The sequence below is a fragment of the Stegostoma tigrinum genome, chromosome 23, assembly GCF_030684315.1.
Source record: "Stegostoma tigrinum isolate sSteTig4 chromosome 23, sSteTig4.hap1, whole genome shotgun sequence".
NCBI classification, from domain to species: Eukaryota; Metazoa; Chordata; class Chondrichthyes; order Orectolobiformes; family Stegostomatidae; genus Stegostoma; species Stegostoma tigrinum.
In genome coordinates this window covers 25,300,912-25,326,570 of record NC_081376.1, presented here as the reverse complement: position 1 = coordinate 25,326,570, position 25,659 = coordinate 25,300,912, and the positions used below count along the sequence as shown (strand labels likewise).

Here is a 25,659-nt window from a genome sequence, read left to right as displayed (position 1 = left end):
TCAGTCTGTGTCTGTGATCATCTGGGGTTGCAAGTCAGCTGCATCTTGGTGAACCAGGGTTTGTGATGGGTGGTCCAGTGGAAACTCTTCCCAGCTGTTCAGGTCAAAGGCAATTATGAAGCAAGTTGCTTACCCCCACAGGGTGGCTTTGATAATGTTTCCACTGAACCTGGTGATCTTTGCCCATAAGTGAAGGTTGTGGAGTGTGCATTAGAAGAGAGTGGCCAGCATTGTGACAGTTGCCATAAGAGAATGGTTGCCTCGTTGCTTACGATATATGGAAGATGTTTGTGTTAATGTGGTGATCCATCCAGGTGACAGGTAGTACCTTCTATAGGCAGTGCTGATGGTGGCTCTTGTGTTTGCTTAGATTCAGAGCTATGTACTCCAGTTTTGCTGCTGTAGACGACCATTGAAAGGAAGACTGCATCCTTTTCTGTCCAGTTGCAGATGATGAATGAAGACTTGAGTAGTTTCCAAAAAGAGGAACTCGCATGATGGAACTTCCATAGATTTTCCAAGCCTAGCATCATTGACTTGAAGGCACATCATAGCTAAAGTAGCTGAAGTGATCAGCTTTCTTCATTGATGACATGCAACTGTAGCACTAGGAAATGTGGTGTAAGCAGTGCCCAGTTTTGGCTGGAGGATGACCTTTGTCTTATCAAGAATGTTCAGAGGTACCTCTAGAGCTTTTTTTGTTATGGAATGTAGGCGTCATTAGTTAGGTGAGCATTTATTGTCTGACCCTAATCTCAAGAGAGGAGATGCTGAGCTCTTGCTTTGATTTGATGCAGTTATTGAGAATTCTAGGACAAAGACCAAACAGTGGTATTTTTTTTTCAATTCAGGATTGGATGGATCTTAAAAATTTGCAGGTGAAGGTGTTTGCATGCATCTTCTGCCCTTGACTCTGCAGATAGTTAGTTGCGGTTTTGTAAGGTGCTACCAAAGGAGTCAGAAGTTGATATAGTGCATCTTGTAGATGGCACGCACTGCTACTGTAAGTGATGAAAGGGTTGAACATGGCAGATGGTGGCTTTGTGCTGTTCAGCTGGACTGCCTTGTCCTGAATGGTGTCTAGCATGAATATTATTGGGGCTGTACTTCACTAGGCAAGTGGAGAAAGTTCCATTGCTCCTGACTTGTGCCTTTTTGTAGATGGACAGAATTTGGGGAGAGAGGAAGTGAGTTGCTGGATATCCAAAGTCAAGAGTAGTGTCCAAAATTAGTTATGTCATACTCTGAAATTAGCATAAACTGGATCGCACAAGGTCCTGAGTAGATTTGTTCTTCCACAGCAGATCCTGGGCTTGATTCTTCTACTCAGCTGCTGTTGTCCTCATGGCTTTGGACTGTCCATGCTATTCCTTGAATATAGAAAGTACCACTGCAGTCCTTGTTGGATCTTGATTGCTATCTAGTGACTTGTATCAAACATGCACGTGGAAGCCTGTTTGTCACAGGCTGCTGACTTTTTGCCAGTGGTCAAAAATTTGTGAATGCTTTAACTTGTACGTTACTGGCTGCATGAACTGAGTCCTGTCAGTATCTGCTGAGCCTGAGGACAAACCTGTGCTGTCAAAGGAGAAAATTGGCAGGCAAGTATGTAAAATGACTTAGTGCCTTATCTATGGGGTCAGTATCATTGATATGGACATGAGTTTTCTTCAGCCATTCCCAAAGGGGAACAGGCTGGGTTTCATTTTTTACATCTGTCTGGGGAGTTATGTTTTTACACTTAACCCCTGGTGTAGTGAGATGCCACGTTTAAAAATTATACTTGTATTATAATCATAAATCTGATCTTTTCGATGAGCATCAAACAAGGATACAGTTTACTCATTGTGCCTTTTGCTCTCAGGCATGAGGATGGAACGGTACGGTTCTGGGATGCATCCAGTGTGTCATTGAAATCTCTTTACAAACTGACTACTGCAAGCATTTTCCAGACAGAGGCAGACCACAATGAAGGGTTTCCACAGCCTGGGGAGGAGGAGTGGCCTCCATTCCGCAAGGTAACTTTTTTCTGGTTCACTATAGGTCTTGATCAGATGGGCCAATGGACCAAGGAGTGGCAAATGGAGCTTCGTTTAGATAAATGACGTGCTGCGTTTTGCTAAGGCAAATTGGGGCAGGACTTACACACTTAATGGCAAAGACCTGGGAAGTGTCGCTGAACAGTGACCATAAGACAGTGCAAGTAAGGCCATTCAGCCCCTCTAAGACCTTGCGGTGCATGTTCATAGCTCCTTGAAAGTGGAGTCACAGGTAGACAGAATAGTGAAGGCAACATTTGGTATGCTTGCCTTTATTGGCCAGTACCTTGTGTGTCCGAGTTAGGTCATGTTGCAGCTGTATGGAACGTTGGTTATGCCACAATTGGAATATTGTGTGCAGTACTGGTCCCCCTGCTATAGGAAGAATGATGGGCAACTTGAAAGGGTTCAGACAAGATTTACAAGGATGTTGCCAGGTTTGGAGGGTTTGACTTGTAGGGAGAAGTTAAATACTCTGGGGCTACTTTCCCTGGAGTGCTGGAGGCAGAGGAGTGACGTCCTAAATGTTTATAAAATCAAGGGGCGTGGATGAGGTGAACAGCTAAGGTCTTTTCCCAGGGTGGGGAGAGTCCAAAACCAGAGGGCTTAAGTTTTTAAGGTGAGAGGGGAGTGATTTTAAAAAGGGACTGAATGGGCAACTTTTTCATGCAGATGGTGGTGTGTGCATGGAATGAGCTGCCTGAGGAAGTGGTGGAGGCTGGTATAATTACACCATTTCAAAGGATCTGGATGAGTGCATAAATAGCAAGGGTTTAGAGGGATATGGGACAACATTTATTTACCATACCTGGTTGATTATAGTCCAGTTTGACTGAAGGGTCTGTTTGTGCTGTATATCAGTGACTCCATTAAACCTGAAGATTTGTTGTTTCTCATGCATTGATAGGTATTAGCTGATGGGGAAAATTAAATTTTCAATGCAATTTTTCCAATACAGTAAAGAAGCATGTGCTGGGAGGAGACATGGGTGAAGATTAACTTTGGTGCATTTCAGTGCCCAGGAATGTGATGAGGCCCCTTTTGTTCATTGCCATAGATCTTGGGTGGAAGGAAACTGAACAGGGGCGCACTTGAGTTTGGGAAATGTGGGAGACATGGAATCAGACTGGATAAGTTATTGAGGAGCACTGTGCAAGCAAGTGGAGCGAGATTTGGTGATATATTGACAAAAGGTCAAAGTGCAAAGCCCCATGTCCTACTTCGATTGCAGGCTGTTCCTGTAGGCCGTTTTGAGATGATTTGATATCTTGCTAACAAGCTGCATTTTGAGACATGGATGCAAACAACCATGAAATTTGTTTAATTCAGCAGAAATTTTCAATAGAGTTCTTGCTACAAAACATTCTTAACAGCTAGGCAATGCAAGCTGCTTGGACAGGATCATTGAAGTGGCTAGTGCTTTACTTTAGATCAATAAAGTTGATTTTAAAAGTAGTTGAGTCTGAGTCTTTGGTGTACAGTGAGGCTCATGATCTGAGCAATTTGGCAAAGAGCTCTATTTCTATGGCCATAAAAATTCTACCCTTCCCTCTAATCAAATTGCATGTTATCCTAGAATTTTGATAATGTGCCGGGTATAAAATTAAGAGCTGAAATCTCAAACTTCCATTGAAAGCAAAGATGCAGAAGAGTAAAAGTGTATGCATTATCATTTCATCCCTGACCACCTGAGCAAGTTTATTATTTCTTTATTTTTAATGGTGATATCTGCCCTCTTGCAGGTTGGCTGCTTTGACCCATATAGTGATGATCCCAGACTGGGAATTCAGAAAATTTGCCTGTGTAAATACAGCAGTCAGCTGGTGATTGCTGGAACAGCAGGACAGGTAATTACTTATTGGACATCTTCATTTAACATTGTGAAATGCATGGTCTTTGGGTTGAAATTATGCCTGAAGTTTGAGTCTGTTTGATCTCCTTTCTTGACCAAGAGTCCTGATATGTCCCCATGGAGAATGATGAGAAACTGGGTGTCACTTGCTCTTCAGTGTCTCAAAACATTAAAATACAAGACTGGTTACTGTCTTGTCTTGAGGGTGAATTTTTCATTGAACAGAAATGATTTTAAAATAGCTGAGGTGACGGTGGTTAAAATTTTTACTTTGGACTGGCATGCATTTGTAACAGATACTGATAGGCTGTAAGATACTTTCATTTCAGATACATCCATTCCTTCTGCCCTGGGGGCATGCTATGATTTCTCATTTTAAGCTGGCTTCTAATGATCCTACTTAGTCATGGTGTGACTGTGGTGGGGTACTGAATCATTTGTTGTTCTTACCAGCACTGAGGGACTCCCCAAATAGTTTCTCCCTGGGTGGTCTACTTTGTATGTCTGAAGTGAGAGCTTGATGCTGACACTGCCCATGACGTCTGGGAAGAAGTTTCCAAGCCCTGAAAACAGTGCTGGAAATCACAGGTCAGGCACCATTCACAGAGAAAGGGCAAGCTGAAGTTTCCCTGATATCCCACTGTGACCAAAATTGTATACTGGTTAAGAAATGTTTTTTGTTTCAAATTCTCAGGTTCTAGTTATGGAATTTCATGATGAAAAGTCTGAACAAAAGATCAACCTCTCTTCAGTTGACCTCCTTCAGGACCGCGAGGGTTTCACGTGGAAAGGTCACGACCGGTTGATCCCGAAAAGTGGCCTTGTCAGTTTTGCACCTGGCTTCCAGCCAAACTTTCTGGTTCAGTGTATTCCACCAGCTGCTGTGACAGCAGTGACTCTGCACACTGAATGGCAGCTTGTGGCATTTGGCACCAGTCATGGTTTTGGTGTCTTTGATTACTACAGACAGCAGGCAGTATTAGCCAGGTTTGTGCTGAAGATTTTAATGTAGATTGAATTATTCCTCCTCCAGTTGGAAGATGTGGTAGTAAAAGAACAAGGCTGCTAGCTGATGCCAGATGAGTTACCCTTGTAACTTGTTGTCTTCCTCCTAAACATCCTTGTTAAATGGGATTGATCCTTTTTTAAAAATCTGCATGTTATGACAAATTTTCAGCAATTTAATTTTTATCTCTTGATTTTTGTGGCTTTTTGAAAGCTATTCCCAGAGAATTGATAACATTTATATTTTTTAAATGCTGATTTTTACCTATAATGCTTCTGTCCTCTTCTCACTGCTCCCTTACCCTGACCTATTGGGTTGGATTTTAAAAAAAACACAGCCTGGCCATGGGCAAGAGGCCTTCAATGTCAGACAGCTCTAAATCATTTGTCCTTAATGGAACGGCAATTTAACCTAATCCAGAATAAATAAGGATAGGTGTTGAATTAAATGATTCCAACTACTGGCCCACTGTAGACCATCAGGCTGAAATATATATCCTATAATACTTCTGTAATCTACTTTGTTGACATTGCTGCTGTATTTGCTGATCTAAGAAATCTCCATTTTCCTCCGTCTGTTCCATTTGTTCAACAGCGATACAGGAAAGCTAAATCTCATTGTCCTAGATGACCCATTTCCTCCCTGTATTCAGTCCTACTTTTCAGTCTTATTCGCCTTGTCTTAGATTTGTCAAGTTTTTTTCGGTCTTGCCAATCTGAAATATAGCAGTTTGATGTTTATTGGGTTGGCAGGTGCACACTGCATCCAAATGACTCTCTGGCAATGGAGGGTCCACTCTCTCGGGTGAAATCACTGAAAAAATCATTACGTCAGTCATTCAGGAGGATACGAAAAAGCAGAGTCTCTGGGAAGAAACGGCTGACTCCGAGCAGCCCTGCCAGCAAGGTACTACTCAAGGAGGGTAAAAACTGGATTGTCTGTTTAGTGAATCGCTCCTGCTGAAATACATTTCAATGTGTGTTCTTCCTGTCATTGTAAAGAAACTTCATGATCTTGGTGGTGGTCTCCTGTTTTTATAAATTTCTATGATGGGACCATTTTTGGCAGAGGGGATCAAATTAGACTAGTGTTGAAGATCCTTAACTTTTCTTCCTGACATTTGACTTGTTCAGTGCTTTTACATAGTCAATAATAATGCACTCATTCATGGAAAGTGTTATTAGTTTGTATTTTTGAAGTATGACTTGTACAATATAATTTAGTCAGTTGTGGCACAGGATTTGAATTTTCCCTCATTACACTTCAGGTTGAAACCTGATTCATTCAATGTAATATAACCTTAGTCTGGATCAGGCGCTTAAACTGGATTTGACCCTAGTATCCACATGGTTGTTCTGAGTGCCTTTTGCAAGACTGCAGTTGTATGCGTGGTGGCCGGTCAGTCCTCTGTTACGTTGAGTGATGCTAATAACCAAGTATTTGTTTGAGAATTTAGTTTTAAAGATCCTTTTCTTGACAATAGGTCCAGGAAGCAAATGCCCAACTTGCTGAGCAGGATGGTCCACGTGAGGTGGAGGTGACTCCAGTACAGAGACGGATAGAGCCACGGTCTGCTGATGATTCTTTGTCAGGTGTTGTCCGCTGCCTATACTTTGCTGACACCTTTTTACGAGATGGTAAGTGTTGCTTTCAGAATGTAATTTTAGAGGCATTGGCATGAAAAGGGCAACTAATCCTGCCTTGTCAAGTCAAATAGAATTGTTGAAGCACCAGCTTCATACATAATCTGTTCGTTAACCTGTGCTGGGGCCTCACCTTCAATATGAAGTAAACACTGAGCTGAACTGCAGGACTGTATCCTAATTCTTCGATCCCAGTTGCGTTTCATGGTATTGGCATCATGGCCACATCCCAGTCAGGATCTCCTTGCTGTAACAAAGTCTTGCAATAATTAGTGTGGGAAATGATGACAAAAATAACCTGAGTAATACATCTTTATTCATTATAATTAGAAATAGTACTTTACGTTTAACCAACTTTAAAGTAAAACAGTTGCACTCATTATCATTGAATTTCATTCTCGTGAATCTAGTTTAGGTATCATTCCAGCCTCATTGCAGGCAGTGACTGTGTAGTAATTATAATTTTAGCATCAGCCAGATAGGGGTGTCGGTGCTGGTTTGTTCTTGCTCAATTTTTCAAGTCGCCACCTGTGCAGTTTCTTTAAATTAGACTGCCTGTCACATTACAACAGTCTGCTCGCTCTTTTGAGTAATGCTTTGATTATCTTTTTAGCCACACACCATGGTCCTACAATGTGGGCAGGAACTAATGCTGGGTCAGTTTATGCTTATGCACTGGAGGTTCCATCCAGAGAGAAGTGGATGGAAAAATCTGCAGAGGCAGTATTGGGTAAGATGCTCTTGATCTTCCATGCTTTTTGCTAAAAAATGCCTTTTTTTCTCTAATCCAAGCACTGTTACTGTGGCAAAAGTGTTTTAATTTTGAAAGCCACAGTGAATTTGCTAACACTATCATTTTCAAGGCAATACATTTCTGATCGCTACTTGTTGCATTATTTCTTCCTTGTTACCAAATTCTATCACCAGGAACAATCTCTCTACACTTGCAGTATCAAAACCTTTTATGATTTTGAATGCATCTCTTAAATATTTGTCCTCTGAACCATCTGTTAAAAGGAGAATAACTCCAGTTCCTGTAGCCCCTTTAATGTGGTTGATCCTTTTTAAAATCTGTGGAACCATTCCTGTAAAGCCCTTGTGTACCCTCTCCAGAGTTTACATTGCTCGTCTTGTCTTTTCTCTTCTCTTCTCTTCTCTTCCCCTTCTCCTCCCTCCCCACCCCAATTATATCGCATTTGGACATATTGCTCCACTCCAACTATGACCTATTATAGATTCCTTACTTTGTAGATTTAAGAGTAAAATGCAAAGGAGCTTGTTTAGCATCCATCTGAATCTGTTACTTTATTGAAAGATGTGTGTATGTGCTATTAATGCCTGCTGCATTACATTTCAGGAAGGTTGTGAATATCACTTTTTTTCCTATGTCATATCTGTCCTATTTCACCAGTTGTCTGTGTACATCCTCCTATAGCCTATTACTGGCCTCCTTACTGTTTACTTCATTGGAGATTGATATAATGTGGCCTTTGAAATTATATTGTTTAAAGTCCTGATTTATTCATAGGAGGAAAGTTGTGTTTGAGGTGACCCTTGAGACACCAAGTCTGAGAAAATAGCTTAAATGACATCTGTTTGGCGATTTTGTATTCACATTGTTCTTTGTACCTTGAATTTCATGGGCTTAATTTTACCAGCAAATCTGATGTTTTAATAAATGGTATTTGAAAATCCAATTGTTCATCAGTTAGGTTAGCCTTGACCACCATCTCTATTATTGCAACAAAAGTCAATCAAACATGATTTGTTTCTATCAAATCTAGTTTAAATTTTTATTCCCTAGCTTTTTCTAAAAGACAGTCCTTTACAACAGTTGAGACTCGTTCATCTCATCAGTTTCACTACTTTGCCCAGTGTCCATAGCCCTGCAAAGTTCTCCTGACCTGCCCCCGTATCTATTGAATTTTCTTCTTGACTTATCATTGCTTCTACTTCTACCACTCTCCTAGGCAGCAGTTTCCAATCATTACTTAAATTGTCATTTAGGGGAAAAGTGCCCTCATCCTGGAATGGGTTAGGATATGCAAATTTCTCCTCCAAAGTTACATTCATGTTGATTTCTTTCTAACTGTAGTGAAATTTGCAGATTGAGTGTTTTAAAGGAGTTGTAGTGATAAAATGTGGTTTTAGAACCTGCTTTATCATCGGGAATGACACCTGTCTAGGGTTGTGCTACAAGTAGGAGCTGTGCCAGTGTTTCATCCTAATATTGCCATGTCCTTACCTGTGATGGTCTGGATACTAAAGTGTCGGTGGTGGTGAGAGAGTGTGGAAATAGTTATGACAGTGTTCCCTTTGAATATGTAACTTGACAGGAATTTGCTTGAAGGAACTAATATTTGTGTAAATCAGTGAGTGGATCACGTTTTCCACCTTGGGACTGACAGTTTAGTATGCACCACTTAGTAAAATGGCAGTTTCAATTCCTTGCACTTGTCAACTTGCTATTGAAACCCAGCTTGTAGTTGAGTGAGGGAAAGGTGCTGTGCCTATAACTTTCCTGATTGAATGATGAGGTTATGCTGGAAAGATAAGAGCAGGCTCGGGTTCTATGTATGAACAAAACAAGTAGTTTCAGGAGTTCCCCACATGGCTCCTTGAGTTTGCTTTGTCTTTCACAAAGAGAGCAACTGATCTGATTGTGGCCTTAACTCTGCTATCCTCCTGCTTCCCAATACCACAGTTGTCTCGAATCAAGAATCTGCCTATCTCAAACTTGAACATATTCAATGACTCAACCTCTGTAACCCTGTAGGGTAGGGAAACCCAAAGATTTGCATCCTGCGAAGTGAAATTACTACTAGTCTGCCTTCATAGATGGCCCCATACATGCAAGTTAAATAGGAGCTGTTCGATAAGATCATGGCTGATCTGCCCTGGCCTCAATTCCTGCCTCATGCCAACTCCTAACTCTCAGCTTGGATACTTCAAGGACTTATCTACCTGCCCACTTAATACTTTGATTTTGTCTTCAAAACACTTTTTGGGATAGAGCATTCCAGATATCCTGTACCCTTGGAGTCAAAATTATTTAATTATCTGTTCTAAATGAGTATCCCCTTATTCTGTAGCTATGTCCCATAGTTTGAGATATTCTGTCAAAACCCCCTCAGAATTGTGTATTTCAATAAGATCTACCTTTTTCACTCCAAAGCTCCAAACAACACAAGCCGAACTTGTTTAGCTGTCCTCCGTAAGTCAATATCTCCATCCCAGGGATCTTTTTCAAATTGCTTCTGATTCTAGGATATCCTTTCTTAAATATGGAAACAGAAATAGTGCACAGTACTCCACCAATGCCCTGTACAATTGTAACAAGACTTCCCTATTTTTAACTGCTAATAATGAGCCAAAATTCCATTTGCTACCTTTATTGCTTGCTGCACCTAAATGCTAACTTCACTGAATTATGGAAATCCTACGGTGCAGAGTAGCCATTTGTCCCATCAAATCTGCACCAACCCTCAAAGAGCATCACACACTGCCCATAACACTACATTAATCATAGTGTATCCACCTTACCCCCACATCCCTGAACACCTGGGGTAATTTGGCACAGCCAATCCATTTAACGTGAGCTCATGTTTAGACTACAGAACGAAACTGACGTGGGAGAATGTGTGAACTCCACAAAGTCTCTTAAAACTGAAATCAAACCCCTCGTCCCTGGTGCTGAGAGGCAGCAGTGCTAACCACTGCCACACTCATCCCTCTGCGCTGCACTTTTTTGGTGCAGATAAGGGGACAGCTGAGAGGGGGATGGTCAATACAGGACTGTGGACTGTACTTAAATTTATGCTGGTAAACCAGATAAATGAGCCTGTAACATTGAAATTGATGGGTATAATGTGGCTATAGAGACATGGATGCAAGGAGATCTGGACTGGCAACTGAATATCTAAGAATGTACATCCTAGCAAAAGAACAGGCAGATAAGCAGTGTTGCCGCCTTAGTAATAAATGAAATTAAATTAATAGCACAAAGTGGTTACAGGGTGGGAAGTTACGGAATCTGTGCAGGGTGAATTGAGGCACTGCAAAGGGGGGAGAAAAGAGAGATTGGATTATATACAGGCCTCCGAGCAGTAGTCAGGATGTAGGGCAGAAAACAAATCTAGAGATAGAAACTTCATGTAAGAAAGGCACTAAACAATGGGAGGCTTCATTATATAGGGGAGCTGGGAAAATCAGTTGATCCTAAGAAAAGGAATTAGTGGAATGTTTGATATTTTTCCTTTGGAGTAGTTTGCGGTAGAGTCCATGAGGGAATGGGTAATCCTGGATTTAGTCAAGTCTAATGAGGCCTAGTTAATTGAATATCTTTTTAGAGGTTTGTAAAATCATGAGGTAAGGGTAGGCTTAATTGCAGGTATCTTCCCCAATGATGGGTATTTCAAGACTAAGGGGCACATTTTAAGCTGAATGGAGAGAGATTTAAGGACACGAGGGGGGTTTTTGTAGTGGCTTGTGTGTAGAATGAACAACCTGAGGAAGCTGTGGATCCAGGCACAGTTACAACATTGACAATGTACTTGAATAAGTACATTTAAGTAAAGGTTTGGAGGGATATGGGACAAGTTTTATTTTGTGCGTGTTCGGCATAGACTGGTTGGACCAAAGGGTCTGGTTCCATGCTGTATGACTCCAATACTAAAGCAGTCAGTGATCAGATATAACCAGATCTGGAGAAGATCCAAGCTTGGCTTGGTAAGTACCAATAATATTTGTATGTACAGGCTGGACCATGACCCCCTCCTTTAAGAGGCTATTTTACCACTTACCCTTAGATTGAGTGGCATTACCATTACTGAATTACTATTGATGTCTTAAAAGTTACCATTGATCAGAAACTGAACTGGACATTCCATATAAATCGTGTCACCAAGAGCATGTCAGGGGCCAGGAATACTGCAACGAGTACCTTGTTTTGACTGCTCAAAGCAAGCCCACCATGTACAGGGCTCAAGTGGGAGTGTGATAGAATACTATCAGAGATAATGGGAACTGCAGATGCTGGAGATTCCAAGATAATAAAATGTGAGGCTGGATGAACACAGCAGGCCAAGCAGCATCTCAGGAGCACAAAAGCTGACGTTTCGGGCCTAGACCCTTCATCAGAGAGGGGGATGGGGGGAGGGAACTGGAATAAATAGGGAGAGAGGGGGAGGCGGACCGAAGATGGAGAGTAAAGAAGATAGGTGGAGAAGATGTGGGTGGGGAGGTAGGGAGGGGATAGGTCAGTCCAGGGAAGACGGACAGGTCAAGCAGGTGGGATGAGGTTAGTAGGTAGCTGGGGGTGCGGCTTGGGGTGGGAGGAAGGGATGGGTGAGAGGAAGAACCGGTTAGGGAGGCAGAGACAGGTTGGACTGGTTTTGGGATGCAGTGGGTGGGGGGGAAGAGCTGGGCTGGTTGTGTGGTGCAGTGGGGGGAGGGGATGAACTGGGCTGGTTTAGGGATGCAGTGGGGGAAGGGGAGATTTTGAAACTGGTGAAGTCCACATTGATACCATATGGCTGCAGGGTTCCCAGGCGGAATATGAGTTGCTGTTCCTGCAACCACACCTTCTCCACCTATCTTCTTTACTCTCCATCTTCGGTCCGCCTCCCCCTCTCTCCCTATTTATTCCAGTTCCCTCCCCCCATCCCCCTCTCTGATGAAGGGTCTAGGCCCGAAACGTCAGCTTTTGTGCTCCTGAGATGCTGCTTGGCCTGCTGTGTTCATCCAGCCTCACATTTTATTATCGTGTGATAGAATACTCCCCATTTGTTGGCTTGAGCACAACTCCAAGTTTGACACCAGCAGAAAGCAGCTGCCATGATTGGTGCAACGTGCAGACCTCCACTCCCTGAGCCATGGATGCTATCTATAATGTGCACTTCAGAAATCTGCCAGTGGTAATCCAGTATTATTAACTCTATGGTTCTGCTTTTGATGTAGCGACTGACACCTCACTTGTTCCTTGCCAGAACCTACCATATGAATTACATAGGTTAGACGATGGACACTAGGCAGCTGGATCTTCTCCCATTCCAAATTACTAATTAGTATTCAGCCCTGAGGATTAACACCAGCACCAAGAGTGCATCTGTCTTGTGACTTGAGCTGTTAACTGCAGAGAACAGTATCTATGAGAATGTTATTTTTATTGTTTTCCTCCACCCTCCTGCCCCCTCCTCCAAAAAAGCTGCTTATGTTATCACCAGCAATCTTGAACAGATCCCTGTAACAGTGTGTTGTGTACCGTTTGCTCATTGGGATCTTGATCAGCCTTCAAGAACCCATTCTGCAAAGCCGCCACCTGAATCACCTTCCTGGTCTTGATCATAGGTTAAACAATTTCAGAGTTGGACTAAGGGATGTGCCTCCCTCCTAGAAACAAGTGAAGACAAAACTTACTCCCACCAAATGCATGAGTGTCTGAAGATTAGGCTACAGCTCATCAAGTTTGAGGTAGAAGGTCTCTGCAGATATGATTTATGGATCATGTTGGTGTTCCCACATCACCTGCCTTCCCATTATATTTTCTTTCAAACTAATTAGTTTAAGTTTTGAAACCATTCCAATCTCTGCTTTTGGCTTTTAATCTAGGAAATACAGTAAGTATTTAATCTTTAATGTTTTAAACCTTTACTTTAACAGCCCACTCTGCTAATTTGCTACTGTTGAGTAATACTTTATTACTGACATATTCCCCAAATTCCTGCTTGCATTTGGATGAAGCTGCTCTGATTATTATTAATTCACTCACTTCAATGTATTCTATTGCAATCTTGATTTCAGAATTAATTTTGTGGCACTTCAGGTTATTTCGTATAAACCAGATCAGAGAAGGGAGAGAGGTGTTCACTAACTTCCTTTTCTATGCCAACACGCTTTGGTTCCTTTTTTTTTGCCCCAGCTGAACTCCTTGATTGTCAAACAGTTCATCTGCTCCCTACTACATCTGGAAAAGTAAAGACTAAGACCTGATGAAGGTTAACTCTTAAGTTTCAGTTGGATGTAGATGCTCTAATTTGAGTCAAGAAGAAGGAAATATAAATATTACGATAATCTGTTTAAACAACAAAGCCACAAGTATATTGGAGTGATTAAAAAAACTCACTTTCTCTTAATGTAAGAAAAGAGAGCATTGAATTTAAGAAGTTGGAGGAAAAAATGGACAGGATGGGAGGAAACATGTAGCAAATAAATACTATAGCAACAAGGTGACCTGAATAGTCTGGTACCAGACCCTTTTTATTCAAAGCTGTGTTAACACAGTTAGAATGACAATTGCTCGGTGTACAGTAATAGGAATAATTGATTTTTACTCCATGCAAATTTAGGTAAAGAAATTCAGCTGATGCACCGAGCCCCTGTGGTATCAATTGCAGTATTGGATGGACGAGGAAACCCTCTCCCTGAACCATTTGAAGTCTCTCGTGATCTCGCTAAAGCTCCAGAAATGCAAGGCACTCATTCTGTGCTAATTATTTCTGAAGAACAGTTCAAGGTAATACGTGTAAAAGAAGTTGCCTTAAGTAGTGGCCAGTGACTTTGGATAAGGAATGGCTTCTCATTCTAGATAGATATAGGATCACTTCGATTAAAACACAACGTACGTGAAACTGAGGAAGCACTTGACAATCTATTTAAATCAAATAGATGTGGGAATCTAGGGGTGTAAGAGATCTTGGCAAAATGAATTACGGAAGATGTTAATCCATATGTAGACCTGAACCATACCAGCAAAGAAAGGCCCCCCCTTCTCTTCCAACTCCTGGTCTTGCAAAATGGAAAATTCACTTTAAGATGTACACATGCAAACGAAACAGATGTGGGAACTAGAAATTTTGGCAGCAGAGAGCTGTGATGTCGTAATTAAAATTTAACTTCAGGTTTGGTAATATGCAGCCGTAAAGAATGTTTGGGAGGTTTAAAGAAGGTTGGCCTATGGAAAGGTCCATAGAACAACGCAAAGAAAAGCTAAGCTAACAATAGGGGATATTGAACCAAAAGGGGGATGTTGGTCAGAAGTTGCTGCTTCCCAGATCAGTTTGTCCTCCATCCTCAAACCTGGTCTCCCTCAAAGTGCTCTGCATCCAAACTCATGCTAAGTGCCATTTACCTGCGATGTATCTGCAAAAAACCTTCATTTTTAATAAAATGAACTGTGGATGCTTTAAATCAGGAACAAACAGAAGTTTCTGGAAAAGCTTGGCAGGTCTGGCAGCATCTGTGAAAAGAAATATCAGTTCGTGTTTCAGGTCTGGTGACCCTTTGTCAGGATTGTTCAAAACGGTCATTTTTTTTTCTTCACTTGTTGCCACACCTGAGCTTTTCCAGCAACTTTTTTGTTTTCCATATTTAACGTTTTTTCAACTTTTTTCTATGGCCTTTGCCTTTCTTTTCTGTAATTGGCACCTTGACCTACAGTCTTGTGATATGTTTGTTTTGCCCACTTGCCCATTCACCCTCTCCTCTTGGCAAACTGTTTGCAGGTGCACCTTAGCTTCTGGACCCTTGAACTCTGGAATTGCCTTCCTTTCCTGCTCCAAACTTCCCAGGTAGATTAAAAATATAAAATCAATCTAGAGTGTATCCAAATTGGATTTTGAAGATTTCCCTTCAGCTGTTTGGTTATACATGTTGACGTTCTAGCCTTTGGCATCATTTTTTATTCTGGTTCGGTCAAATTTCATGGAAGAAATCTCCCATTTTACAAAAACATTAGTTCTGCACAGTTTCCATTTTGTGTTCATTCCAACAGAGCACAAGTTGGATCCCAGCTCTTAATTATTGAAATATAACAGCCAGTAGCACCCCCCCTCCACCCTTCCACAACTCCAATTACCAAATTAGAAAGTAGCTGTGTAGAGATTTGAGCGGTGATAGGATGGGCTGTGATGAATTCCCAGAGCATTAATCTTTGCTTCCGATAATGTCAAATTTTGCAGAGTATTGAAGGATTCCTTGACTGGCCCCTGTGAGGAATTGACATATTCAATAGGGAGTCGGAGGGCAGGGAAAATTGTGATTCTTTGCAGCGATATTTCACTAAAGCATTTTTTTTTTTTTGCATGTAGGTGTTCATGCTGCCAAGAGTGACCGCTAAGACAAAGTTCAAACTCACTGCCCATGAAGGTTCCAGAGTGCGAAAATTGGGGTTAGTGAGTTTCCCAAGTGTGGCCTCAGATGACTATTCGGAGAACTGCCTGGTGTGTTTAACGAATCTGGGAGACATTCACATCTTCACAATTCCTGGGCTGAGACCGCAGATGCGCTATGATTGCATAAGGAAAGAAGACATCAGTGGCGTTGCTTCATGTGTTTTCACAAAGACAGGCCAGGGTAACATTGGTTTAAGTAGCGTTCAGTATTTTTCCTAGCAATTTGCGGCAATAGACACATTACCATTCTCCCTTCCCCCTGCCAGGGTTATAGCCCTTTTACTCCTCCACTTCCCATTGGTAGCACTTGGCTTCTCCTCACTGTGTGATTGTGATCGTTATTTCTGAAAATACTTGACTGGGATTCCGTGTTCATCTGGAGCTGTGTGCTATTCTACCCTGGCATAAAGGTCACTTTCCCCCTTCCTAATCAATCAAGAGCCAGATTAAGAATGCTGAATCTTGCAATATAGAAAGGCCATTCAGCCAACCATCTCTTTACCTTTGAAAGAGGCTTCCATTTCTCATTTTAAAAATGGAAAAAAAGCTACTTTAAGAGGCAGGATACTGTGTAGTTTATTTTAAATTTGATTTTTGTTTCCAGGTCCATCTTTGATTTGTCTTTTAGCTAGCCCAAAATAAAGTTAGTTTTATCTCTGGTTGCTTTGAGTGTGAAGACTGATGTTATGACAAAATATTTTTTGTTATTTTGTAGTGGAAATTAGTTGGTAAGAACAAGTAGTTAAAATTTTGGTATTACCACCCTTTGTTTGTAACTTCAGTTGAATTAATACATTGAGTTGCTGATGTTCTGATGTATTTTTGCTGTTTCAGGCTTTTACTTGATATCTCCATCCGAGTTTGAACGATTCTCCCTATCTGCCAGGAACATAACTGAGCCACATTGTGTGGTGGGATGGGAAAGCTCAAGAGATCACTTGAGCCCAATCACCAGTCTACGGTGAGTTGCATTTGTAGGTGTTTACAGTAGAGTCAAACAATCTGTGCAAATACAGTTTTGTGCATGAATGTACAGTAAACTTTCATTAACCAGCACCTATGAGACTAGGAGTTTGCCATTTGATCAAATATTCCAGTTAATCAAGAGGTCCACATTATCAATGTAAAAACACCAAGTAATAGAAACAATGCGAGTGGTATACATAGCACTGTTAGTTTATTTACACCATGAATCAATTAAATAACAGTGCATCTTTACCTTAAGTAAAACTTACTGGCAGACAGCCTTGGCACTGGCGCCCTCAACTGACTAATTGGACATCGGAGATCATGATAAAACAGTAAACTTCCCATATGAGAGAGGGCCTGTACTGTACTGTTCTATGTTATATGTATAATTTTGTCGAGAGGCCTGGTTCGTATGGTGCCGGTTAAAACCAAGCTTGCTGTATGTAGTAAGGAGTGTGAGGATGTTGGTTAGGTAATATTTTGTCCCACTGTCATACGTAGAACACAGAACACATCATTGGAACAGAATCTTTAGCCCACCATGTCTGTGCCAACCATGATGCCATTTTATAACTCATCCCATCTGCTTGCACGTGGTCCATATATTCTATTTACTACCTCTAAACTTTTCTTAACATCTGCTTCTACTGCATCCCCTGGCAGCACATTCCAGGCAGTTACCACCCTTTCTTAAATAAGAAAAACGTTCCTTTCCACATGGTTTTTTTTTCAACATGTCTCCCCTCACCTTAAACCTGTGCTCTGTGGTATTTGACATTTTCGCCCTGGGGGAAAAGACTCCTGACTATCCACCCAATCCATACTTTGCAACATTTTACATATTTCTGTCAGGTCATCCCTCGGCCTCTGCTCCAGCGAAAGCAATCCAAGTTTGCCCAACCTCTACTTATTGCTAATATACTCCAATCCAGGCAACATGCTGGTAAAAAAATTTTTTTTTAAAAACCCTCTGCATCCTTCCATTAGTGTGGTGCTCAGAACTGCATATAATACTCCACGTGTGCCCTAGCTGAAGTCTTGTGCAGCTGCAATTTGACTTTTCAACTCTATACTCGGTGCCCCAGCCAATGAATGCAAGCATGCTGAACACCTTCATGAATTTTATCCATTTGTGTTTTCATTTTCTGGGAGCTATGGACTTGGATCCCAATGTCCCTCTTTACATCAATGCTTATAAGGCCCTGGCATGAACTGTACACTTTCGTCTTGCATTTGACCTCCCAAAATGCGTCATTTCATACTTGTCTAGATTAAACTCCAGACACCATTTCTATGTCCAACTTTCCAACTGATCTATATCCTGCTGTATTTTCTAACAACCTTCCCCGCTACTGATAATTACTCTAGTTTTCATGTCTGCAAACTTGTATTAATGAGGCCACCTACGTTTCCATCCAAGTTATCTAATGTGTTACAGACCAGAGGCCACAGCACTGATCCTTCCAGAACACCTCTGGTCGCAGATCTCTAGCCGTGGGGGAATCCCTCCCAGAATCCTCTGCCTTCTCTGGCCAATCCAGTTTTCTAACTTTACGTGGATCCCAAGTGACTTCATGTATTAGACCACCCACCTTGAAGAACTTTGTCAAATGCTTTAGTGGAGTTTATGTAGACAAAATCCTCTGTCCTACTTCACCAATCATCATTCACTTCCTCAAAACAACTCAAGTCAAATTTGAGACATGATCTCCCCTGCTGATTTATCCTTAACACACACACTTCTAAATGCAGATAAATCCTGTTCCTAAGAATCTTCTCCATTTAATTCTTCTACCAATGATTTAAGACTTAGTGGTCTATAACTTCCTGGATTATCCCTTCTTCCCTTCAGAAACAACATTGGCCTCTGGGACCTCACCTGTGTCTAAAGAGGATACAAAGATCTCCGTCCAGGCCCCAGTAATCCTCCCTTGCCTTGTTAGTATATTGGCATTGATTCCATCAGATCCTGGGGATTTACCTACCTGTGTTTTTCAAGACTCTGAACATGCTCCAGAATATCAAAATATTCCCCTCCTTAATCTTTCCATCTGTGACAATATGCCAGGTTGGGTCATTGCTACTGTTTGGCCCTCTACAGTAGTGTCCTGTCTTCAACCTAGTTGCTTATGGCTGCTGTTTGGTTTCCTGCACAAATGATATTTTTCCTTCCTGAAAATTCAGCAATAACTTGCAAGGATCTCCTAAAATGAGCCAAGCGAATGGAACTCACAAGCCTCGGAACAAAGAGGAATGCAACTCATTGGGAGCAGCTGATGGTATGTTCCTGCTGCTTCTCCTTCCTCTTGGTCATGTTTAATAGGCTGTTAAAAGCATATAACCACTTATCTGTGAAATGAGTCTGATACCTTTTTGAAAGTGGAGATGGAGGGGGAAGAGCTTGACAGGCAGCTAGTACAATCAGGACCCAAGAATTATGTAAAAAATCTTAAATCTTGTGAAGTTATTGTATCGGTGATTAAGCAGAATTGTTTATTGCTCAGGAATTAAACCAGTTTTAAACATGTGCAGAATACCTTGTGCTCTGTCTGCATCTGGTAGCTGATGTTGAATCTCTAGAAGCAGAACAGACTTCGGAGGCTGGAGCAGAGTTAGGACCCAAGTTATAGGGGAAGACTAGAAAGTAAGCTTGAGGTGATTCTGGATCATATTATATGAGCAGTTAATATGAATATAAACTGCAGAACAGATTTGTGTGCAAATTTGTGCTAGTAAAAAGGGACTTCTAAGTCTGATATGATATAGTACCATGCAAAATCAATTCCAATTCTATCACTGATCTCACTGCAGCCATGTGCCCTCATCTGCAAGATACTGTGGTAGTTTCCATCTTGCAGTCAGTCTCAGTAAAACACAGGAGAAGCCAAACTGCAGTCCTGAGGGTTCATAACAGCTGTTCAAGCAGAACCAGCTTGGAGCTGAGAAACTGAACAGCTACAGAAATGCAAGACATTTATGATTTTGAACTCCAGGAATTGCAAATATAGCTGGCTTGTTATAATGATTTAATGGAAAATAATTGTGGGCTCTTTAAGTATGAGGGTTCATTGCCTTCAATCGTTATTGGAGCAGAAAAATGCCAGTCTCTTGTGGTTAACTTTTTGATTTTGATTTTAGATTTTCTTAATTAAATTGGAGCCAGGATATTTTCCCTGTGGGTGCTTTAATGACAGTCATGCTTCAGAGAAGAAGCCCTTAGGTCAGCACAGATTCAATCTACACTAATCCTGTAAAAACCAAAAGAACTGCGGATACTGTAAATCAAACATAGACCTTGCTAATAAAGCTCAGCAGGTCTGGCAGCATCTGTGAAGAGAAAGCAGAGTTAATGTTTCAGGTCTGGTGACCCTTCCTCAGAACTCGTAACTAGAAAATGTCAGTTTATATGCAGAAGGTAGGGAGCAGGGAGAGCGTAGGGGTTAAGGAGTAAATAATAGGTGGGGATAGAGCCAAAAAAGAGAGAAGAACAGTTGGACGAAGGAGTAGATAACTATCTGACTAGTAAGGAGAATAGCTGTTTATGAAAACGTCTAATGGTGAACAATAGGTAGTCTGCCATTACATGCTGATAACAAGGCCTGTTTGGGGGCTAGGACACGAAGGTTCAGGCCAGAAAATTATCTAACTCGACCAGATCTAGAGATCTGCACAGTCTCCAGGCAGAAAATAAGTTGTTCCTCCATTTTGCGCTGAAGTGGTCATCCAGTCTAAGCTTCATTTCCCCAATGTAGAAGAGACCATCTAAGCAGTGAATGCAGTAGACTAGATGATGGGAAGTGCAGATAAAGTACTGCTTCATCTGGAAGGTGTGTTTGGGCCTTTGGATACTGAGGGAGGAGGTAAATGAGCAAATGTTACACCTTCAGTGGTTGCAGGGGAGGATGCTGTGGGGTGGATGTTGGGAGTGAAGGAAGGGTGGACCAGGGTGTCCTAGAGGGAACAGTTCGTGCGGAAGGTAGACAAGGGGAGGAGGAGAATGTGCGTGCTGGCGATATCTCGTGAGAGGTGGTGGAAATGGTGGCTGATGGTCTTCTGGTTATAGTTGCTGGTGAGATTCTGGGTAAGGTTGCAGGAGGGAAAAGGGCAGAAGTGCAGCGATTGGCTGGATCTGGTTGCGGGCCCTGTCGTAATGGTGCTAGGGAATCCTCTATTGAGGAAGCTGGTGGACATTTTGGAGGCTCCCTTTATTGAAGTTGGCCTCATCTGAACATGTGACAGACTGAGAAACTGGGAGAATGGAATGGAATGAACTCTTTAAAGGAAACAGGTTACGAGGATGGGTGCAGGTAGCTCTGGGAGTTGGTGGCTTTATAATGGATATCAGTGGCCAGTCTATCCCCAGAAATGGAAACATGTCCACTATAAACCCAACAATTCCCACTGCTACCTGGACTAAACATTCTCTCACTCTGCTTCCTATAATGACTACATTCCATTCTCCTAGTACCTCCCTCTCTGCATATATTCCAATGAGGTCACCTTCAACAAAGGAGCCTCAAATTTCTACCACCTTCCTCCAACCAGGAATTCCCCAGTACCATTGTAGACAAGGCCCTCAGCCCAGCCCAACCCGTCTTCTGCACTTCCACCCTCACCCCTTTTTGTTCTCCAGCAATAGCGATTATAGTTCCCCTTGTCTTTACCTACTATCTCACCAGCATTGACAAATAGATCATCAGATGCCATTTCTGCCACCTCCAGTGAGATGCCAGCACCAGACACATTTTTGTACCCTCCCCACCCTTTGCCTGCCTTCTGCAGGGACCAATCTTTCGGATACCCTCGTTCAGTCTTCACTCAACAATGCCTCACCCCCGCCACAGCACTTTCCCTGCAACCTCAGAAGGTGTAACACCTGCCCACTTACCTCCACCCTCCTCAGTACATAAAGGCTCAAACATGCCTTCCTTCCATGTCAAGCAGCATTTTACTTGCAGTTCCCACAATCTTGTCTGCTGCATTGGCTGCTCAATGTGGTCGCCTCTAGAAGGACAACAAAGTATAGACTGGATGACTGCTTCACAGAATGCCTGTTTTTTTTGCCCATAAGACCCTGAAGCTTCCAGTTGCCTGCCATCTTAACACCACCCTGTTCCTCTGTCTCAGGCTTGCTGCAGTGTTTGTAGCAAAAATCCGTTCTGACAAAGGGTCATGGACACAAAACGCTGACTTTTTGATTTCTCTTCATGGATCTTATCAGACCCTTTGAGCTTTTCCAGCAATGTTTGCTTGTTTTTTTCTTACATGAATCCCATATCTAGATGATTGCGGTAACATGTTAAGCTGATAAATTTGAAGGGTGGCAGGAATTTCATGTAGGCCACAAACGGTTGTGTGGGGATGGATTCAGCCAAATAGGCTGTTTTGTGCTGTAAAGACTTAGCAAACTGTCACTAACTTGGGTATGAAATTACCTGCTGGTTTTGTCACTCAGGTATGCTTGAGGATTTGCAACTCCCATTGTCCCAGACTCCCCTTGACTCTCCCAACAGTAGTGCTGATATCACCCTGGATACAACTGGTGACCTAACAGTGGAGGATGTCAAAGATTATTTACCGTGAGTACTTCCAAATGTGCATTGCATTCAGAATGGGAGGTCAAGTGGCATTTCATGATCTTATTGCTGCTGTTCCTCTTTTATTAAAGGGTGGAGTAGGAACTCGCAGATTTGAGTGTTGCCGTGCCTGGTTTTGTGCTTGAGCTTATTCCCACTAAATTTTTTTTAAAATTTGATTTCGTTTTTTAGGCATTAGAACTTTTCCTGTTGCTATTTAGAGGTTTACTTACACAGATTTATCGATTTTACACATTTATTTATCGATCACATTTATACAGCGCCCTTTTTGATTAATTCCAAGTTTCCGACTAGCAGCAAATCATTTGGAGAACCATGGCATCTGTGTCATCAAAGGCTGTGCTCTTTTGGAGTTATGATTTTCAGCCTCCATTTAAATACATCAAACCAAGCGTTTAGCCAACTCTTCTAAGGATCAGTATAGTAATCGGGACACGTCTCAAGTGGAAGTCAAAGCAGCACTGCATTTAATGCTTTTTAAAAAAAAAACTGCAAAAGAACCGCAGATACTGGAAATCCAACAAAAACACTTTGCTGGAAAAATAGCTTGGCAGCATCTGTGGAGAGCAAACAGTTGATGTTTTGGGTCTAAAGACTCTTCTCTCCATCAGCAAAACCATGGAGCTTGCCATTCCCCTCTGAGTGGAGGGCATGCCCATCTGTATCAATGATATTATGGTGGAGGCGGTCAAGATTATCAAGTTCCTAGGAGTGATGATCAACAATGGGTGAGCAAGAACAACATCTCTTTCCTCAGGCTAAGAAAATTCAGCATGTCCACAAGGACACTTACTAATTTTGGAGGCACCACAGAAAGCATCCTCTTTTCAGATCCATCACCAGCATGGTATGGCATCTGTTCTGTTCCTGAGACTGCAAGAAACTACAGAGTCACAAACACAGCCCAGTCCATCATGCACACCAGTCTTCCATCCATTGACTCCATTTCTTCTACTTCCTGCTGCCTTGGGAAAGCAACCAATGTAACCAAAGGCCCCTCCTACCCTGGTTATATTCTCTTTCACCCTGTTCTGTCAGGTAAAGGTAAATGGCTGAATACATATACAGACAGATCCAAAACTAGTTTCCTCCTTGCTGTTATCAGACCTAGGAAATGTTAATTCTGATCTCCCTTTCTCCACCTGGTTTTTGCAGCTTTAATGTTGTTCTGCTACGCTGATGGATTTTGGTATGATCTGCTCAATGGCAGGCAAAACAGCACTTTTCACTTTATCTTGGTACATGTGATAAATCAAATTCCATCTTCTGTAGAAGGGTCAGTGGGTCTGAAACTTAACTCTGCTTGTCCTCCACAGATGCTGCCTGACCTGCAATTTTTTTAACAGCAATTTTTGTTTGATATTAATGTTGTCATTTCAGTTCATATACTTGTAATTAGCAGCCCTAATTTAATTGCTTGCTCTGGATCAATGCAGAAATCTAGGCAGTTGAAAAGCCGATTCAAATGTAGAAATGAATTTGATTCTCCACTTTTTACTGGTGACAATTACACTCCAGTATCTAATTCTAAAACATTTCATTTCAATCAGCTCCTTCCTACATCTACATTCCAGGTGCCCTATAATATTTTTCTGCCATTCTAAATCCTACCTAACTGTGTGGTTTATTTTGGCATCTTAAAACCTGTAGATTGTAAGTCACTAAATTACTCTTTAGACACACTTGCTACCTCAAACAACATTATTGTATTTATACAGCATTGTTAAATGTGGAAAAATGTACCAGGGTATTTGTTTGACAAAATCAAAATCTGACCTGAATCGCAGTAAGGTTGTTGGTGAGATATTTTGAGGAACATGTTGAAGGGGGAGATGGATAGGTGTCCTGAGAATTTTGGACCCATTGCCTGGACAGTTGCCAATGGTGAGGAAGGAAATCTGAATGTAAAATATGCCCTATCCCTGGTTTCCTTAATTTTTAACAACATACTTTTTAGCAATGAGTTTTGACTGAGTGGTGGCTGAGAGTGCCTGGTGCCGAATGGGTGAACAGGCACAAACCCTCACTGTTCTTCCTTGGGCACAGTGGAAGCAGCTGGTTGTGTTGTGTGATAATGAGCCTGTCAGACTGGATTGTTTACATGGAGCTGGACTGTTTTTGTTCTACAGTATCAGTGGAGTATTTCCTGCACATGCTCATTGCAGTTTTGCTGTCAGTGTCAGCTGGCAGCATTTGAAACAAACAAGTTAATTTGACACAGATGAACAGTTCATTTTTTAGATCCAAGTGGTTCTCAATTTGCAAGCTCTTGCCTCTTTCTATGTGGAAGCAACAACACGAGTGAAAGCTGAGCTAGCAAAGAGTAAACTAGACAATGGGATAGATAAGTGGCAAATGTTTGAAGGGTAACACTCAAGCATATAATACATGAAGAGAAATCCTAAGAGGAGGGTCCAGCCTCTGGTTAAATAAAACTTTTAAAAGTATTCTACATTAGAAATGTGGAGCTTATTCGAGGAAAAGCTCCTGTGTGTCCTAGATAAGTATGTACCTGTCAGGCAGGGAGGAAGCTGTAGAGCGCGGGAGCCGTGGTTTAGAAGGAGGTGGAATCTCTGGTCAAGAGGAAGAAGGCGGCTTATGTTAGGTTGAGATGTGAAGGCTCAGTTAGGGTGCTTCAGGGCTATGAGGTAGCCAGGAAAGACCTAAAAGAGCTCAGGAGGGCCAGGAGGAGACATGAGAAGTTGTTGGCGGATAGGATCAGGGTAAACCCTAAGGCTTTCTATACGTATTTAAGGAATAAAAATGACGAAAGTAAGATTAGGCCCAATCAAGGATAGTAGTGGTATGTTGTGTGTGGAGTTAGATGAGATAGGGGAAGCACTAAATGAACATTTTTCAACTGTATTCACTCTAGAAAAGGACAATGTTGTCGAGGAGAATACTGAGATACAGGCTACTAGACTAGGTGGGATTGAGGTTCACAACAAAGAGGTATTAGAAATCCTTCAGAGGGTGAAGATAGATAAGTCCCCTGGGCCGGATGGGATTTATCCTCGGATCCTCTGGGAAGCCAGGGAGGAGATTGCCGAGCCCTTGGCATTGATCTTTAACTCGTCATTGTCTACAGGAATAGTGCCAGATGACTGGAGGATAGCAAATGTGGTTCCCCTGTTGAAGAAGGGGAGTAGAGACAACCCTGGTAATTATAGACCAGTGAGCCTTACCTCAGGTGTTGGTAAAGTGTTGGAAAAGGTTATAAGGGATAGGATTTATAATCATCTAGAAAAGAATAAATTGATTAGGGATAGTCAGCACGGTTTTGTGAAGGGAAGGTTGTGCCTCAAACCTTAGAGTTCTTTGAGAAGGTGACCAAACAGGTAGATGAGAGTAAACCGGTTGATGTGGTGTATATGGATTTCAGC

The 25,659-nt window shown here is 41.9% G+C and overlaps 1 protein-coding gene across 2 annotated transcripts in view; it reads left to right on the top strand.

The window, feature by feature from the left end:
- The window catches only part of llgl1 (LLGL scribble cell polarity complex component 1), a 105,794-nt gene that overhangs the window by 71,417 nt on the left and 8,718 nt on the right, over positions 1–25,659 (top strand). For both annotated transcript variants that reach the window (XM_048552495.2, XM_048552494.2), the window contains exons 12-22: positions 1,865–2,018; positions 3,782–3,886; positions 4,586–4,878; positions 5,650–5,803; positions 6,381–6,534; positions 7,154–7,270; positions 13,887–14,053; positions 15,627–15,891; positions 16,545–16,671; positions 18,864–18,958; positions 22,135–22,258. In XM_048552495.2, the coding sequence (XP_048408452.2) occupies positions 1,865–2,018; positions 3,782–3,886; positions 4,586–4,878; positions 5,650–5,803; positions 6,381–6,534; positions 7,154–7,270; positions 13,887–14,053; positions 15,627–15,891; positions 16,545–16,671; positions 18,864–18,958; positions 22,135–22,258 (1,755 nt within the window). The remainder of the gene's footprint in view (positions 1–1,864; positions 2,019–3,781; positions 3,887–4,585; positions 4,879–5,649; positions 5,804–6,380; positions 6,535–7,153; positions 7,271–13,886; positions 14,054–15,626; positions 15,892–16,544; positions 16,672–18,863; positions 18,959–22,134; positions 22,259–25,659) is intronic.